This window comes from Gadus chalcogrammus, chromosome 9, assembly GCF_026213295.1.
Source record: "Gadus chalcogrammus isolate NIFS_2021 chromosome 9, NIFS_Gcha_1.0, whole genome shotgun sequence".
NCBI classification, from domain to species: Eukaryota; Metazoa; Chordata; class Actinopteri; order Gadiformes; family Gadidae; genus Gadus; species Gadus chalcogrammus.
Genome location: NC_079420.1, coordinates 13595684 through 13613764, shown reverse-complemented (window position 1 = coordinate 13613764; position 18081 = coordinate 13595684). Strand labels below are relative to the sequence as shown.

General features: G+C 43.9%; 2 protein-coding genes across 5 annotated transcripts in view; both read right to left on the bottom strand.

The window, feature by feature from the left end:
- Positions 1-415: 415 nt before the first annotated feature.
- LOC130389563 (protein mono-ADP-ribosyltransferase PARP12-like) lies at positions 416-4531 on the bottom strand. Its single transcript, XM_056599394.1, has 7 exons — positions 3863-4531; positions 3446-3581; positions 3064-3316; positions 2786-2944; positions 2365-2630; positions 1853-1976; positions 416-1047 (listed from the first exon to the last, which is right to left on the bottom strand). The coding sequence occupies exons 1-7, from the start codon at positions 4162-4164 to the stop codon at positions 947-949; spliced, it is 1341 nt and encodes a 446-aa protein (XP_056455369.1). The 5' UTR covers positions 4165-4531; the 3' UTR covers positions 416-946.
- A 1407-nt stretch (positions 4532-5938) lies between these two features.
- The window catches only part of pot1 (protection of telomeres 1 homolog), a 30835-nt gene continuing 18692 nt past the window's right edge, over positions 5939-18081 (bottom strand). For 2 of the 4 annotated variants that reach the window (XM_056599324.1, XM_056599325.1), the window contains exons 12-21: positions 13487-13665; positions 12795-12877; positions 12128-12154; positions 11598-11754; positions 9457-9662; positions 9029-9164; positions 8219-8301; positions 7739-7833; positions 7325-7430; positions 5939-6272 (exon numbers count right to left, since the gene is read on the bottom strand). In XM_056599324.1, coding sequence (XP_056455299.1) covers positions 6157-6272; positions 7325-7430; positions 7739-7833; positions 8219-8301; positions 9029-9164; positions 9457-9662; positions 11598-11754; positions 12128-12154; positions 12795-12877; positions 13487-13665 — 1188 coding nt within the window. In that variant the 3' untranslated portion in view covers positions 5939-6156. The remainder of the gene's footprint in view (positions 6273-7324; positions 7431-7738; positions 7834-8218; positions 8302-9028; positions 9165-9456; positions 9663-11597; positions 11755-12127; positions 12155-12794; positions 12878-13486; positions 13666-18081) is intronic. The other 2 variants (XM_056599323.1, XM_056599326.1) reach the window with 2 other exon arrangements.

Sequence of the window (18081 nt, the reverse complement as noted above, 5' to 3'; positions counted from 1 at the left end):
TACTTCATGATAGTAATCTTTTTTTGTGTGTTCTTTAATTCCTGAGGTGATAGGTCGAGTTGCACAGTGTTCTCAGTGTCGTCATGTTAAATGACCTGCTAAGCCGAAGCGGACCCTGATGCATAATAATACAATGATATTGTTGCTATGTCACTTCTGACTTATGTTTGCATGACATTAAACAAGAGTCTTGTTATGAAAAAAACTGTTCCCAAATGATCTCAGCAGACCCAAACAAATGTGGTGAAACAAACATAAGAAAATTATATATATATACGGTATATACGGTATATACGGTATATATATACATACGGTATATATATATATATATACGGTATATATATATATATATATATATATATTAACGGTATATATATATATATATATATATATATATATATATATATAGCAAATATAATAAAAAAAAAAAATGCAATTACACTCTAATCCCATCATGTGACACTCAGTATTGAGATACAATTCCAGGAAAAGATAAATTAATCGTTAGTACTTAGCATGTTTATATTAAATGTTATAATTGAACTCATATGTATAAAATCAACAATGGGAGAGAGAGACAATCAATCGCGTTCCCATTTGTCTTAGTTGATGCTGTTTCATAGATACAACACATCACGCAGTGTTCTCATTCGGTATACAACTACTGAAACACATTACATTCTTAAAGGCCAATGCCGGTTTGGGGGATCAAACCACCGTTGAGGTCTCTCCTGGCTTCCCTTAAACATCAGTTAGATTATTATATGTAAAAAAGCACTTTTTTCTGCCACATGAACGTGCCTGCCGCAAATGTCAACAATAGTAGAAATATATATCGCACTTTGCAATTTTAATAAGACATTTTGTAAAGTATAATGGCATTTACTGATATTTTGTCTTTGTCTGATACAAGGTTTTTTTTCTCTCAATGCAGAATAAATGGAGATTAGCCTCGCAATTTATCCTGCACCTCCTGTGTGGACACAAAGCGAGGCCGTCTGCGGACCTCTCTCTGGGCTCCGGACTTCACCTTCTGCTGGCGCATCTCTGAAAATGTGGAAATAGGCTTTATGTATACATCATAGGACAATATTTTTATTTTATATCTTAGTTACAGACTTTAAGTAGGTATACAGCGTAAAACACTTTGACATTGCTATTAAACATCTAGTGGTGAGGTAATCCGCTCCCCAGTTCCCATTTTATATTGTAATATTGTACTATTTCGTTTGCAATCAAATTTCCATCGTCCCTCTTTTACAACGGCCGAGGGGTTGGATCGTTGTCTCGGCTGGGAGAGCTAACCTGGCAACGCTCATTTAAAATCCGAAAAAAAAACTATCAAAAAAGATGGCCTGCTGAAGTATTGGAGCCAAAACTCTGCTCAACAATCCGGTATGAAGCCATCTCTGAGTCTGGCCAGATCTGATCCAGCCCCAAGTTCTCAAAGCCAAAGTACATTCTGGATTTACAAGGCTGCTGGCCCGCCAAACTGTGTCCTCTTACTAAATTACTGATTTCTCACCAAAGGAACTTTGCAGAAACGTGGAATGCAGTGATTCAGAGACAGACCCCCTGAGTAGTCATTAAGGAATGACGCTTATATCTGATACAAGTATCTAATACTAATGGTGATTTACAGCTACAGTGATTTGTAGACATACTCTCCTATTAAACCCCATTGTAACTTGCAGCAATGTCTCCGTGTCTCAGTGTGATCAATTTCAGCCACGGCAAAGTGAAATACTCTTCACAAAGAGATAGAATTACGTTCGGTACATCACCAATAGAGGTTTTATAGTGTTTTAGGCAGTATAACTCCTTTAAGACAATGAAAAACATGTCATGGCACCTTTGAAGTCGATGATGTAATTACATCCACCTGCACTGAAACAATCCATTTCTTTTTCTGATAGGTAGACACGCTCCAAAGTTCCAGAATTGACAGAAGCAGTAATTCCACCAGCCTCACCAACCTAAAGACAAAACACAGCAAGAATGCACATTTAATTATATCTATCTTTATTCTAAGGGTTTGAGTTAAGATGTTATGCTTAATTATGCAACAGTTAGTTCTGACCAAGTAACATGCTTAAGCAATATAATATAAAAATAACATTACCACTTGCTTAAGCAATATCACACTCAAGGTCGTGCTGTTGTATTGAATATTCGCACTGTGATTATCTTCGGCACTCGGCCTGCGGCCTCGTACCTACGAACAAATCAAAGCTGTGATGATATTCAGTACAACAGCACTCCCTCTCGTGTGATATTGCTTAAGCAAGTGGCAATTGTAGTCAAACCAGTCACACAGGATTTAAGCATGACTAGGCTTAGAGGTTATAGGTTTTGGAATGATACCTTGTCCATCCCGTACTCCACCCAGCTCCCGTCATCATCTTCCCAGAACCACAGCCAATCAGTGGTGAGGGTGAGGTCGTGGGGCTTGGAGACAGAGGACACCGTGGATAAACGTTGGACGGTTCCCCCAAGATGTTTGAATGCATTGTTAGGGTCACAGTAGGCCCGCTCGGTTTCCTCCATGTTAGGCATATCGATCCAGCTAATGCTATCCTGGACCACCTGCCACCTGTAAGGTAACTGGTAGTGCACCTGGGAACACTTGTCTGTAAAGACATAAGAACCCAACATCATCTTATTTGGGCGGGGTTTTGGGCGGCGTTGTTAAAGATGCAACAGCCATTTATTTTTGTTAATTGATTGAGTATATGTCCATTAAAAATCCAAAAGGCACTAATAAATATATAATTTGCAATCTCACCTTTAAAGCGGCATTGTCGGCGTAGAAAGTATAGACAGATTTCATTACGGTCTGCCTCACTGGTTGGGGGGGCAGCAGAAGTATCACTGGTGGTGGACCTTTTCCGGAGGCTTCTGATTGACAGATTTTCCGTCACCTCTGGGTGTGCTAAAAGATTCTCTAACATACACACACACACACACAAATTACTTATTACAGCCAATATGCCATAGTGCGGTGAGCAGTTCACAATTTCTAAGTATCAAATATATATGCAGTTTGAATTCCTGATCATTTACCAAGATTAGGCGGTGGCTGCTTGATGATGGATTTGCAGCGGTAGAGTTTGCCCAGGATTTCTTTGTCATCGCTGAGACCTCTGCCTTTCAGGATCTTCAGCACCTGATCGTTGAAGGAATGCTCCCTTCTACACTTTTCTCCAAACTTGCAGTCACCTTGGAGAAAGTGCTGACAGACATGGAGGTGGATGCAAGAGTTTGGGAACTTGCAGATACCATGCTGACCAGGGCCCCGGTTGTAATGTGAACATATCTGTAAGCGGGGTCATAGAGTAAAGGTCATACAGACACACAGACAGATACACATCAGACTTGTCTGATGTGTCTCAACTGTCATTGTTAGGAATGTGTTTTAACTATCATGATCATTTTATGTTCTGACCTCAGGAAGCAAGTAGGCATCGTTTTGCAGTAATAATGGGAAGAGCTCTTTTCCAGTTAGATTGTTTAGGCCGGCTTCAATCAAAATGGCTAGATTGTGTGTAGAAGCCAGGTCGTGGGAATACTTGCATTTATTTCTGGAGAAAATCAATAATAGACGAAACATTGAAAAACAAATGCACGTTTGGTTATAACCGTGAAGAATGTGTATCTACAGAATGCAAACTTCAAGTTCAAGAGTTTTATAATTCTGTAAGGGAGATGCACTTTAAATCTGTTGTCATGTAGTCATATAGTCCTCTGGTTACCTACATTTGTAACAGCATCCAACATATGACAGAACGTATAGACTATAAACCTATATTTTTAGTTTGTACAACATCTTAAATCATGCTCAATGTTAAGGAAATTTACTTACCCATATTTACAGTTGCCGCATATAAAATACCTGCACAAGTGCAAGTGGTTGCACTGCAGACACTCTCCCTGCACCTTCTGGCAGACCCTCAGCTGTGTTTTTGCCACTACCAGAGTGCCTGAATTTATATCCTTGGCCAATGAAACCGCAAATTTCCCATTGTCAGATACAGTTTTGAGAAGGACCGAGTGGTCAACTGTGATACGACGATTTCGAAGAACTTCTTTACATTTCCCGAACTCCAAACATCCTTCATTTTCGCACAGATTTTCATAAATTATTTTAGAAACGGCACCTGCCATTCTCTCCTATAGCCGTCAGTACCGTTCGCAGCTCCTTCCCCGAACGTCTCGACCGGTTCGATTTTTTATCGAAATGGAAACTTAACATGCTTTGCCTGTGTGCGTGTGTGCGTGTGTCTGTGTGTAATCGAGATGGAAACTTAATAGGCTTTGCTTTCGTTTTGCATTCCAGATTAGGTTGTTTCGATCTCGTGATGTAAATTAATTCCTTCTGCATTATATCGACCACATGATCAGTGACTCACTGGACCTCATATTTGTAGGGCTATAACCAGTCCGGAATAGTTTCTTCTTCTACACAGAGTAGTCAACACAACACCATAAAGTTTCATTTGTTTGCGATAAGTCAGACACTACATACCTGGCCTCTTAGTCATTCTGCGCCGGCCAATACCGACTGGAGATTTACCTGGGGAGAAACTGTAGGCGTGGCTAATTTACCATTCTGCCCTCTAAAAAGAGACAGAATATTTGCATTTCTATTTACCTTGTGTCTCTGAATAGATCAAGCGAGCAACATATAGGCCTACCACTTGCCCGAAACAACGATACCAAAGAAAATAATAATTAATTTTCATCTTTATGTTTGCTTTAGCTTTCTGCTAAATCTTAAATACATTGCACTTTCTAAAAAGCTTTTTTAACTTTGCCTTTATTTTCTATTTTAATACAAAAATGCCTTTTTAACTTTCTATTTTACCCATTTCTTTGCATATGTTTTCTTTTACTTATTATTTTATTGTATGACAATGTTTATATGTGAAGCACTTTGAGTCTGCCTTGTGTATGAAAAGTGCTATATAAATAAAGTTGCCTTGCCTTGCCTTGCCTTCATCTTCACATCTTTTTTGCAACAAAATAAAAAACAGACACTACTATATTTGATACGTCTGTATGTTATGAATAAGCATCTCTATTATATTTTAAACCAATCATTCTGGCACATACAACCATTGGGGGCCCACAAGTGAGATGAGAATGTCTGGGAACAAGGCTGGCCGAAAGCGATTTTTTTTAGTTTTTTTATACATTTGTGTTGCCTTAAACCCCCATTTGAGCACATTTGATGGTATTAAGGAATAAATTAAAATAAAAAAAACTAGCCTGAAAAGTTGTTGGTGTGTTTCTCAGCATCAGTAAATCAGCCTGACAGTTCAGGGGAGAGAACATCAGGGAAATCTCCCTGTGGTAACAGGGTGACGGGGAGAAGGTGGGATTGCAGTATAAATGCTACAGGACAGAGATAGTTTAATTCTGATCAAGCAACTCACAAATCTCCTGGGTGTTTAGTTTAGGGTTCTCTGTAAAATGAATCATGTTTCTCTACAGAAGTAGAACTAGATCCCCTGTCGTCTGTGAGGAATTCTCTCTCACTTACACTAGTAAAGCTTTTATGTAAAAAAAGAAAAAGAACATTTGTAAAATATTATAACAGTGGGGACATGGCATTAGAATTTATCCCTGATCCTCACAAGAGATAGCCAAGAGACATTGTAAAAGGCACTGCAAGGCATGGACCACAAAGTGTTGGACCTACAAGCGGTCCCACTGTGCTCTCCTGGCTACTGCCACTAACAATAGGTCTGGGCCTATTGGTAATGTTGTTTGAACTTTGTGGTTGAACGAAAATGGGACTTTTCTTATCAAAATCACGGTGCCGGAGAAAGCAGATAAAACCTTGGGGAGCATGGTTAACAGACTATTAAACCAAAGAATAAAAGTAGTGGTCTGATGAGGAAGCAACCCTTAAAATATACAGAAAACCATGCTTTTTAAATAAATACACATTTTATTTACAAATGTATGAACAAAAACATTGATGTGCTGATAACACAACTTTTGCATCCAATTTATTTTCAGCACGTTTACATGATATGATCTATTATTCGATCAATCATTTATTTTTTATAAAACATCCAATTCAATTTTGATCACCTGCTGACGGTTCACACCCATCAAACCCAGAGTAACGGCCCAGTGTTAAGGGCCTTCTCAGGGCGGGGTCGCGGTGGTGCTGGTCTGACAGACCTGGTAGCACACATGGTTAGGTCCGCCGTCTGTCTTCACTGTGTATGTGGAGAGACAGAGGTCCAGCCAGGGGTGCTTAGCTGTGAAGGGACGATAACAGGTGTTGTAGTAAATCATTAAAGATGCATGAATTATATACATATTGTTTGATACATGTTCAGGGCTCAAGATGAACATTTTCTACAGGTAGCATTAACTTCTTATTGTTATGTCCTTTCTCATGTACCATCCATCTGTGTACCGTATTTTCTGCACTATAAGGCGCACCATATCCAAATTAATAATATCGTCATTTAAAAGATTTTTTTCCTGCGGCCAATGTGACCAAGATGCCAGGAAATAAAAGACCTTGCATCCGCATTTTTGCCACTCTTGAGCCGTGAACTCATTCAATTCCAGGTAGGGGTTTAGGACTGTTGCTCAAGGATGCTGTTGGCATCCTGTCTAAAACAGGTAGAGAGGTAGCCTGGCAAGCCAGACCCATATCGGAAAGATATTGGGTCTGGTCTCGTACGGTGGCAGTGTGGGCGGGATAAACGGTTGTCTTTCAAGTTCCCTCTGCAAGCAATAGGACAGCGCTACAACCAATCAGAGCAACGAAGAAGGTGACGTAGTCACAGCGACGGAAATTTCCATGGGGAAGTGTTGCGAATGGTGGATTGAGAGAATGGAGACCAACGGCGAAACTCTGAATACATCTCTATTTTCCAGGAAAGACTTCAGTGCAGTTCTTTGTTCATTTCTCAAAGAAAATGATAACTTCAAGTCTTGAAGAGTCGCGGCCAAAGCCAAGTCGAAAGACAGCTGTCGAAAGACAGCAGCAGCAGCCATTATTGTTTACCTTTAACACGGAACCGTCGCAGCTCTGTCGTCATTCGGCTCGATACCGCCCCTCACGATCTGATTGGCCTGTCCCATTTTCTGTTTCCAGCTGCGAAAAACGACGACAGAAGGCCCCTTGCTGCCGCTAGGGGCGTCTAGATTTCTAGGCTAGTAGAGAGGGGGAACTCAGGCTCGAACCCAGAACCTTAGGACCGGCCATCAAACACCTGAACCACAAGGCCATCCTGCCGTACTTCAATTGACGGCGACCAATCACTCAACCAATCGAGATTATCAAACTCAGACTCACCTATGCTGCGTCCTGGTGGGCACAGGAAGTCCATTGTTTTACTGATCTTGTTCTGGGCCTCCTGATTGGCTGCCACCTCCTCCAATGACACTTGAAAGAAGGTTTCCTGACATATAAAAAAGACACGTTACTGGGATCACCTCACCATTGCTGTCCTATATAATATTAGTCAGTACTCCGAGGAAAAGTCTTTATCTATATCTGATACTACAATATAGGGCTCCTATTAAAACGCCACAATTGTAGGGTTTAACGGCATGTTAATGCTTTTGTTCATATGCAGTGTCTGGTTGTGTCTAGTAGTTATAACATGTAGTTTGTCCCCAGGGTGTCTGGTTGTGTCTAGTAGTTATAACATGCAGTGTGTCCCCAGAGCGTCTGGTTGTAGAAGCTATGGTAGTTAAAGTTACATACTGCGTCTCTCCAGAGGAGGACTTCTAGAGTGTCTCGTCCTTGCTGGAGCTCCAGTTTCAATACCAGGCAATACTGAAGCAGCTTAACGCCTACAGCTGGGGGAGAGAGACAGAGGCAATACAGAGAGAGCGACAGAGAGACAGTACAGAAAAGGGATTGAGACGTATGATATATATGCACTAGAAAAGGCTCTGGATGTAGTTGTAACTGTACACAGGCGCAAACAAAGGAAAACCCAGCTTTTATTCATTTTTCCAGTGTATTTGATTGTACAATTTTGCATGCCAACTCTCTGTGACTTTATAATATTAAACCTTTCAATGAAGATAAGTACTTTACTTTAAAACAATGTCGGCAATTTAATACAAACCAATGAACAGAGCATAAAGAAATGTTCTGTTTGTTCTGTGTTGCTAATAAAAACCAAACCCGTTCTCTCTAGGAACACCGTTGGGACACTGTCTCGGGCTTCAGACTTACCTTCTGCTATCATTTCCTCATTGATCTCCTCTGATCCATCAACCTTCAACTCGTTCACAGAAACCTGGGAACACTGCTTACATCTAGAATACACACAAACCTCGAGTTACCCTACTGTTGTTACTAGGTTCTCTCATTAGCATGAATGAGAGGGCTCACTTTTGGATGCACTCTTAGTATTCCCCAGAGGAATTTATTTCGCTATGCCAGCCATGTCTTGTGAACTTGCCAGTGATGGCAAGTGATGGCGACTTGCCAGTAATGCCAATGTCAGATACCTCCCACTTCTGTATACTCGTATGGTGGGCCAGGTTTAGTAGGAGACAGGCTAACTACTCCTGGCTAACAGTTAGCGTGGGGGCTGTTTAAAGCATTCATTCTGAGGAGGCATGGAGGCCAAGTAATATAACCAGCTAAAATAACGGACTAGCAGATATCTCTCTTGATGTGCACTCTTTGGAGTCTATAAGGGGGCAGGTGCATACAGTGAAGGAGTCTTGGGCTCCAAGCTGTGAACATTAAGCAGACTTAACTGGCCAGTCGAGGGAATGCGCAGGTTAGAAGCATGAAGAGGGGATTGAATTATTACGCTGACGCCTTCCAGGGTACTTATTGGTGGGTGGTACCGGACTGGTGTCAAAGACCACCACCCAGTCCCCGTTGCCATAGTGAAATAAATGCCTCTGAGGAATAAGCTAAAGGGGCATCCAGTAGTGAGATATTGAACCAATGCTATGAAAGCAAACTATGTTCATTATACATCTGAAATATACCTATATATATCCAGCTCAAAGTTGTCATGGCACTGACCCATAATATCGCTTGTTTCCTCGGAACAGGAAGGGGGCGGAGAGGTCCATTAAAGACGCACTTCCTCCTGACGGCATCACCGGAAGTATGTACTGGTAGGCGGCGGCCAGCTGACACACGTCCTCCAGAGTGGCTCCTACAGCGCAGCAGTGTATAATACAATGAGAACATCATGATCATCACAACTATTACTTGCATAGCTATTATTACAACCCTCTCCTCTGGTGTGTATCACTGTAGTCTAGACACATCCCTCTCCTCTGGGGTGTATCACTGTAGTCTAGACACATCCCTCTCCTCTGGTGCGTATCACTGTAGTCTAGACACATCCCTCTCCTCTGGGGTGTATCACTGGCCTTATTGACACAACCCTACCCTCCAAGTCAAAGTCAAACAGAAATAACCCAACAGGAGAGACAGAGTTGTACCGGTCACGTAGATGAGGTCCTTGCTCTTTCTCTCGCCGAACAGCTCCTTGGACAGGTGGATAGAGAGGGTACGCCCAGGGGCGTTAGGCCCATCTCCAGGTAGGAGGAGGGACTCTGAGAGGAGCCATGGCTCGGCGATGCGGCCTGGGGCCTTCGAGGCCTCCAGGAAGGTTTCTGACAGGAAGTCATCATCAGGGATCTCCTGTCTGAGACGGAAGAGATTACATTAGAGCATGATGGGGCTAGAAGGTATGGCTTAAGAGGCTGTGCTGGAGGTAGCGTTAGAGGTAGGATTAGAGGCAAGTTATTAAGTAGTATGTGAATTATTAATTCCTTTGCAGATAATATGGTTTCACCTCATTCTGTATTTACCCCCCTCGCTGCCAGAGCCCTGTCATTGAGCCCCACTGTTAGTTTACATCAAATATGTGTCAACTAAATCCTGCTTTTATCCCCATTCCAGCCAAACATTTGTGCCCAATCTTCCACTGTTCTTGAACAGTGGATCAAACAGTTAAGACGTTTTCACCTTCGTCCTGTTCCCATCCCCCTCCTCGTCAGACCTCTGTCTCTCACTGTGATTGAGGAGTTGACAAGGATGCATTTCGGAGGTCGTACTAAGCATTAAATGACCTTCTTTTATTTATCAGTAAAACAACCGACCCCCCCACAGACCAACTGGTCTGGAGGCCAATCTCACCCAGGTATAACACCCTGCCAATTGTTGAACCTAGACAGGGTGTAGGCGATATATGATTGGCCTCTTTTGTATAATAGTGACCCAATAGCAAATAGTGGGTTGCACCTTTTTCTATGTTTTACTTGAAGAATAGATAATAACTGGGAGGTAACTGACAGCAAATAGAGAATTGAATATTGGGACTCTATGGTTCACTTGGGACAAAGGATTTAGTAACTCAAGCCTTGTTCGAACTACTTACTCCTTCACTTGGTGAGTCAGCCAGTACTAAACAAGAGGTCTACAACAAGGAATCCACTTCTTCACTAGGTTTAGAGACGAAAGTAGGGGTAAGATGAGAGGTTAGGGGAGGAGTGAGAGGCAGGGCTAGGGTTAGGAGAGGAGTGAGAGGCAGGGCTAGGGTTAGGAGAGGAGTGAGAGGCAGGGCTAGGGTTAGGAGAGGAGTGAGAGGCAGGGCTAGGGTTAGGAGAGGAGTGAGAGGCAGGGCTAGGGTTAGGAGAGGAGTGAGAGGCAGGGCTAGGGTTAGGAGAGGAGTGAGAGGCAGTGCTAGGGTTAGTTAGAGGCAGGGCTAGGGTTAGGAGAGGAGTGAGAGGCAGGGCAAGGGTTAGGAGAGGAGTGAGAGGCAGGGCTAGGGTTAGGAGAGGAGTGAGAGGCAGGGCTAGGGTTAGGAGAGGAGTGAGAGGCAGGGCTAGGGTTAGGAGAGGAGTGAGAGGCAGGGCTAGGGTTAGGAGAGGAGTGAGAGGCAGGGCTAGGGTTAGGAGAGGAGTGAGAGGCAGGGCTAGGGTTAGGAGAGGAGTGAGAGGCAGGGCTAGGGTTAGTTAGAGGCAGGGCTAGGGTTAGGAGAGGAGTGAGAGGCAGGCAGGGCTAGGGTTGGTTGGAGGCAGGGCTAGGGTTGGTTAGAGGCAGGGCTAGGGTTAGAGGTAGGATCCGAGACCAGGCTAGGGTTTGTTAGATATTAAGTTAGAGGCAGGGCTAAGGTTAGATGCAGAGTTTGAGAGATACAGTAACTAGAGGCAGGGCTAGGGTAAATGGCGGCCCATACTTAATTTCATTTGCACAGAGAGTCTGGACCCACTCAATTGCCTAACGTTAACTCACTTGAAGGCGGGTGTCAGTTTAAAACTATTGGATCTGCCCAGTGCCACTCTGGATCTGCCATAACCAATCGCTAATGTTTGGCCGGGAATCACGTTGCGCGCAGGCTGTCCACAAACCAAACACCGTGCGTGAAGATGTCCGTCAACGAGAGCCGTCTTTAACGTCATTGACCTCAGCTACTCCCTCTGTTCGTTGATTGGACGCACAAATTGTGGACTGAGAAAACCCACTAACATACCGCAGACCCAGACGTAGTACTGAGGGGAAATTAAAATTGAGCGGAAGTACTTAGGCGGGCGGAGCCAGGCTAGGTTAAGCTGGTACAGTGGTAGAAATGGCCTACATGGCTCTGCACTTGGGGCAGTGGAGTTTGAGGGCCTGGTAGAGGGGCCGTGGCTGGTAGGACTTCAGCTGGGCGCTAACGTGGAACAGTTGGCCTGGGACGGACTGTTTGACCTCCGCCAGGGTCACCTGCTGCAGGGCATGGTCACACCTCCTCTCTGGAGGAGAAAACACACACACACACACACACACACACTTATATCTTTAAGACGCTTTAAGCATTAAGTAGCAGGTAGGCGTTAAGCATCTTGCTCTAGGATGAAGACATTGGTGTTGAACAGAGTACCTTAAGGCTGGGGTTCGAACACCCTAGCCACTACACCTTCTCACTTTAAAGGTGAGGATGTGAGTCATAAAAACTATCCGTTTTTATCCTATTTGTTTTAATGCTCACATTCCTGATTGATTCATCGATACGACCTCATCAGCATCGACACTGCAACTTGAAACTCGGGGAGGGAAAGACACTCTGGTGACGAGAACCAACGAGTGCATTCGTGGTGATTTATTCAGGACTTTATTATTATTTACCTGTTGCACAACATCCTCTGGCATCATCTAGGAAGAAAACAGACAGAATGGTTAAGAGCAAAAGACATAAAGATCAGTGGGGCGTGGAAATTATGTGGCCATCCCCTCGCAACATTAAAGACCTACATTACACAACCATTTGGTTTTATCTTGCATCAACCCCTTTTACATTTTGAGTGCTCATCACTTTTTTATTTTAAATAGTTGGCTTAGAGCCCTCCAACCATAGCTCCATAAACCCAGGAATGTACTCATTGTGAATTCAGTTTGGTTTGCGGAGAAAAGGAAAAATATCAAATTACGGAACAGTTAAAAAGTTTTAACCCAAAAAAATATGAATTCGAACTAGCTTAGCACTTTAACATTAAGCACCTACTTGGCTTTGATCCATGCATGCATCATGAGGCTCCGGTCATGTTTGTTACATGAGGATGAGGTTATGCATGTTACATGTTGCTGATGGAACAGGTGTGCAACATTAGGTCATTTATGTTTGCCCCGAAGGGTCTCTAGGGGATGTCCCCAGTATCTACTTGTATGTGGTGTGTCCCAGGTATCGGTTATGTAACGGGTATGTGGTATGAGACAGATATGTGGTATGTCACAGGTATGGGTCAAGTTACCGGTATCTTGTATGTAACATGTATGCAGTGTTTAAAGGTGTTACCCAGGGTTTCTGGAGGTGTTCCCCAGATCTCCATGATGGCTGACTCGTTGAAGATATCGTCCTCTGCGAAGCACTCCACCACTCTGCAGTTACGGAGGGAACAGGGAAGATGAAGCACTCACAATTCATTCAGGAGTCTCAGGTGAATGATACGCCTGAGGATCATCAAATTAAATGATATGTTTATTTAATGAATAACATCTGTTGAAAAGGTTCAGGCTGACATCCTGGTGAGCGTTGAGTAGATGTTTAATCAAGAATGGCCATGAGTTTTGTTTCTTCTAACCCAGAGTGCCCAAGACACATACAATAAACATCCCAATGCACATCTAGATACAAAGATTTTCTGGACAGTGGGGAGGCGTACATCGCAAGTATAGTAGAAAGATGCTGGCCTCGGGAGACCATCCCAATCTCGCATGTTCACATCCTGTTTTTTTGGGGAGAACGTCAGCCTTGATCATATTGAAAGCGTTTTAAAAAGTGGCCAATGGCACCAGCACTCGTGAGAAGAAGTTTCAGTTCATGATGAACAAGGAGCATCTCCGTCTGCCCAATGAAAAAACAACGGCGGCGCCTGTTGTTATCCCCAAAAGAAGTTTGAACAAGACTGAGAGGTGGTAGGAAGGTCTCATGAGGCAAGCACAGTGCGTACAGTGCGCACATCTAAGTTTAAACTATTCAGCCTGTACCTTCTGAGCTCCTGGATGGCGGGGCAGTCATTGGGCAGAACTCTGACCCCCCGGCCGTAGGAGGTGCCCCCGTGCAGGTGGAAGGCCAGCTGGTTCAGCCCCGACCCCCCACTGCTACACGGAACACTGCTGGCTCCTGTGGTCGCATGCAGGTTATAGATCCGCAGGTAGTCCCCTGGCTACACACACACACACACACACACACACACACACACACACACACACACACACACACACACACACACACACACACACACACACACACACACACACACACACACACACACACACACACACAGTTATATTTTGTGTATTTTAATATTTTGTCTAAATCCTTATTATTATTATTATTATTATATGGATTTAGATTGACTGATTTGCGACAGCAGAACATTGAACCAGCAGGTGGTGCTGTGGTACCACCAGCTGCTGCGCTGGGGATCCTCTAAACTGGATGATGCATTTGAGTGGGTCACGACTTCCCCAAATCGGACCAAAATCCTAAACTGGTTTGAGTGAGAGAGGGGGTGTGTGAGAGAGAGAGAAAAGGGAAAGAGAGAGAGCAATAGTGAGAAACATAATTGGAGACAGCAGACACTAGAAAAAGAGAACTCATGTTCAGGGAGGGATGAATAGAGGGAGAATAGACTGCAGTAGAGATAGATAGAATGTGTGTCTGTGCATGTGGTGAATGTGTAAGGTGTGAGGGGGAGGTGGGTTGTTGCACAATATGAGATTTACCACATATAGCTACTATTGGTCGCCTTTGTATAAGCTAGTGAATACAAGATCATCGCTAGGCTTTTTGCATAACAGAATTACGAGTCTACAATAGTGTGACTTCAGCCAATTTGTAAACACTGGGCATCAGGCCAGACACCAGAACATAGCTCCAGGGAGGAGACCAGAACATAGCTCCAGGGAGGAGACCAGAACATAGCTCCAGGGAGGAGACCAGAACATGGCTCCAGGCCAGAGGCCAGAAAATACGTCCAGGCAAGAGGCAAGAACATGGGTCAAGGCCTAAGACCAGAACATGGGTCCAGAGTCCAGACAGAGAACAGAACATGTTCCCAGGCCTGAGCCCAGAACCTAGCTCCAGGCCAAAGACCAATCATGGGTCAAGTCTAGAAAGAATGTAGACTACTGCTCCTTCTGGCAGGGCCCTTGGGGGCCTACGGAGGAGCTTATCATGGCAGAGCAGAGAGGCCCTTATTCAGAGACATGACGTGTGTTTAAGTCACGATAGTTCCGTGCAAAGTAGACTTACCAGGGAATTCCAACATGTGACCTCAAACTGTGATTCCAAACCACAGGGTGCGAAACACGTTAAGCGTCAAGCAGACGTAGGAAACCACGCCGCTTGACAGAAGCTGACTGGAGAACTTGCCCATGTTACTCTAGTTTTTATTATCAGCTGATGCAGAATGTGTACAGCAACACATCAGTGTGACTTACTGTATGTGTGGAAGTATTTTCACTGATAGACCCTGCATTGTGTACACAGGGAGCAGGGAGCAAATAGTGTATTTGGAGTAGGGATAGCGGGGGAAATGGATAGTCCACTAATTAAGGAGTAGAGAGCACTGTAAGTGGTGAGCACTGAAGTGTCCAAGAGGTGGACAGCACTGTAGTGTGTATGACACACTGTAGGAAGCAGTGAGCACTGCAGCGTCAAGGAATTAGGGAGCATTGTAGTGTCTAGGGAACACTGTAGTAAATAGTGAGCGCTGTAGTTTGTAGGGAACACTGTAGTAAATAGTGAGCGCTGTAGTTTGCAGGGAACACTGTAGTAAATAGTGAGCACTGTAGTTTGTAGGGAACACTGTAGTAAATAGTGAGCGCTGTAGTTTGTAGGGAACACTGTAGGAAGAAGAGAGGGTTGAGGCGTGTAGGGAACACTGCAGTGTGTAGGGAACACTGTAGAGAGTGGTGTGCGCTGCAGTGTGTAGGGAAAACAGTAGGAAGTAGTGAGCGCTGCAGTGTGTAGGGAACACTGTTGTGCAGGAGTAAATGCTGTGTGTGGGGAGTAAGACCACAGGAAAGATGTTTGGCTCCATCTTCCCCATTTAGAGGCAGCTCCTGGTTAACTCTGGGAACATTTTAGAGCACCCCCAATTAGGGAGATGGGGTGATGGTGAAGGTAATGGGGGTGGTGGTGGTATATAAATAGTGAACAGTAGGTAAACGTGGGTGGGTTTTGGTGCCGTTTACATTTAGAACCGATTCCCGTTAGATAGAATTTAGGACCGGAACTTCTCAATCTCAAGGTGGTTATTTATTTTTACATTTTTACACACATACCACACAAAATAATAACCCTACCTTCCCCCACCTCCCCTCCAAAACACATCCCTACAAGCCTGCCCCAATAGTGTGAGAACGCTGTTATTGCTCTCGAGAGGAAGCCCATGTGATATCTTTCTCTAGATTATGAACTGGAGAAAAGCAAGAATGTGAATAACATGACTCACAAGCTGATAACTAATGATAATAGTTACAACCATAAAATGCATTAAATAATATAAAAAAAAATATATATATATATATATTACACCGAGCTGAGGGAAACCAGATGCAACTTAATGTATTGAATATTTAACTCGCATACTATTTACAAATGTAATACTAAGGTTTAGGACATACGAAGAAATTCTAAGCCAACGTCAACCAAGACAGTGAAAATGTCACCTCATAGCAACTTATCCAACTAGAACATTAATAACCTGAAGACGTCCATGAAGTTGTCTATGCCGCAGTTTCGTCATCCATGGAGGTTTTAACTGGCACCTGCTGCAGGCGTGCTTACAATAGCTGTGGGGCTATCTCAGACATGGTCAACTCCTCAACTTTGAGATATCTTTATTGTTTGACCAGGTGTCCACTCAGGTTATATGTGTTTTCATGGTCAGCATGCATTTTGCACTGCAGCAGTAGTCTACGTCCAGGTTTGAGGAGAGTGAACAACCACACTTGCGATTGCTTTTGGCTCTCCATTGCCCTGACTGTGTTGGAACGCACACATTTAACACAACCCTCTATCTTTCACTATATACCTTGACTAGTCTGCGCCTGCAGTCTCACCCATTAGATGCACTCTCAGCCTTTCAGGTACCGAAGTTTGGCACTGGTTGATTTCACTTGAATAGGTACTCGGTCGTAATCGATTTAACTCGGTCTGTACCATTAAAAGAAACTGAGTTTGGTACCCGACCCTAGCCTTGGATGCACCTTGATACCTCCTGTCTAAATGCTGTCTCAAATTCTCCAGATCGTGCCAGGCCTCATTGCTTCTCCTACCACTCAATTATGCTGGGTACACCCCCATCCCCCGCCACCACCACCCCCACACACACACACAAAACAGCTGGCCGTAGGAGAGAGAGAAAGAGAGAGAGCGTTAGCTGGGGCATTAGTCACACAGTGGGGGGCTTTGTCCAGCAGAAACCCCATTGCTGAGGAACAGGGTGAACAGAACCAATATGAAGCTTAAAGAAGCCATCCATCCTGCCCAAACTGACCGTTTACTGAATTACAGCAAGACTCTCACCCACACGCCGCGCTTAACATGTGTTGTACTGTGGAAGATATTGGCTCAGGGGCCACACGTCATCTGGGATTTGCCCAGGGTAAGTGACAGGGAGGATTGATACAACACACACACACACACACACACACACACACACACACACACACACACACACACACACACACACACACACACACACACACACACACACACACACACACACACACACACACACACACACACACACACACAGGTTACCTCAGGCTTAGCCCCAATGTTCAGATAGAGAACGTGTCCCTTTCATTCTCCCACTCTGTTGTGATCCTTTATCTCTTGTCTTTTTCTTCATGAAATAAAGACGAGAGGCATGGATGACCAACCGTAGCAGTCCCGATAAGATAGTGCTGTTCTGATACCAGTTCAAACAGCTCAATTGCTACACTTGTTTGAACTCTGTGCCGGTCTCATTCCTGAAGCACACCTCAGATCATATTAAGAACAGATCTACAGCAGGATATCAGGATGGGATTAAACAGAGTGTGATGCTTCATAAATGTGGGACCAGAGAAAGGACAAACAAATCGAAGAAAAAACAAGTAATTCCCACTAGTATCTGTTGCTTACTGGGCTTCTAGTCGCAGTAGAATGAACAGTGTGGCCCTTGTGGTTAATTTCAACTTGTTTGGGCCCGTTATTCTGGCTCAGTTTTCATGTCACAGAAGCAGGTACGGAATAGAAAGAGCAAGAAAAAAGAAAAATGGAGAGCATGAAACAGCAAGAAATACTGAGTCAAAGAAAGTTTAGAAAGAAAGAAGGAAAATAGCAGAGAGCCAGTGAGAAAGCACAAGCAAAGAGTATGATCCAGTGCGACGGCCAGAGATATAGCTGAGAAAAAGTCAAGGGAGGAAGAAAGAGTGCAAGGGAAATAGAGAGAAAGGAGGAAGAGAGAGCAAAATAAAGAAAGCGCAGGCGACAAAGCAGTATTAGGACCAACCCATCTCTATACTGCTGAATGTGAACGTCATAAGGCGCTGGCTGCCCAGTGTTTTCCTTGCTCCTCCCTTCA

Bases quoted from the DNA above. Each gene is read 5' to 3' on its own strand.
- LOC130389563 (XM_056599394.1), bottom strand. From the start codon at position 4,164: ATGGCAGGTGCCGTTTCTAAAATAATTTATGAAAATCTGTGCGAAAAT. The intron at 1,977-2,364 runs GTATCATTCCAA...TTTTGTCTTTAG, and splicing joins TGGAGTACGGGATGGACAAG to GTTGGTGAGGCTGGTGGAAT. The intron at 1,048-1,852 runs GTGCCATGACAT...CCACATTTTCAG, and splicing joins TTACATCATCGACTTCAAAG to AGATGCGCCAGCAGAAGGTG.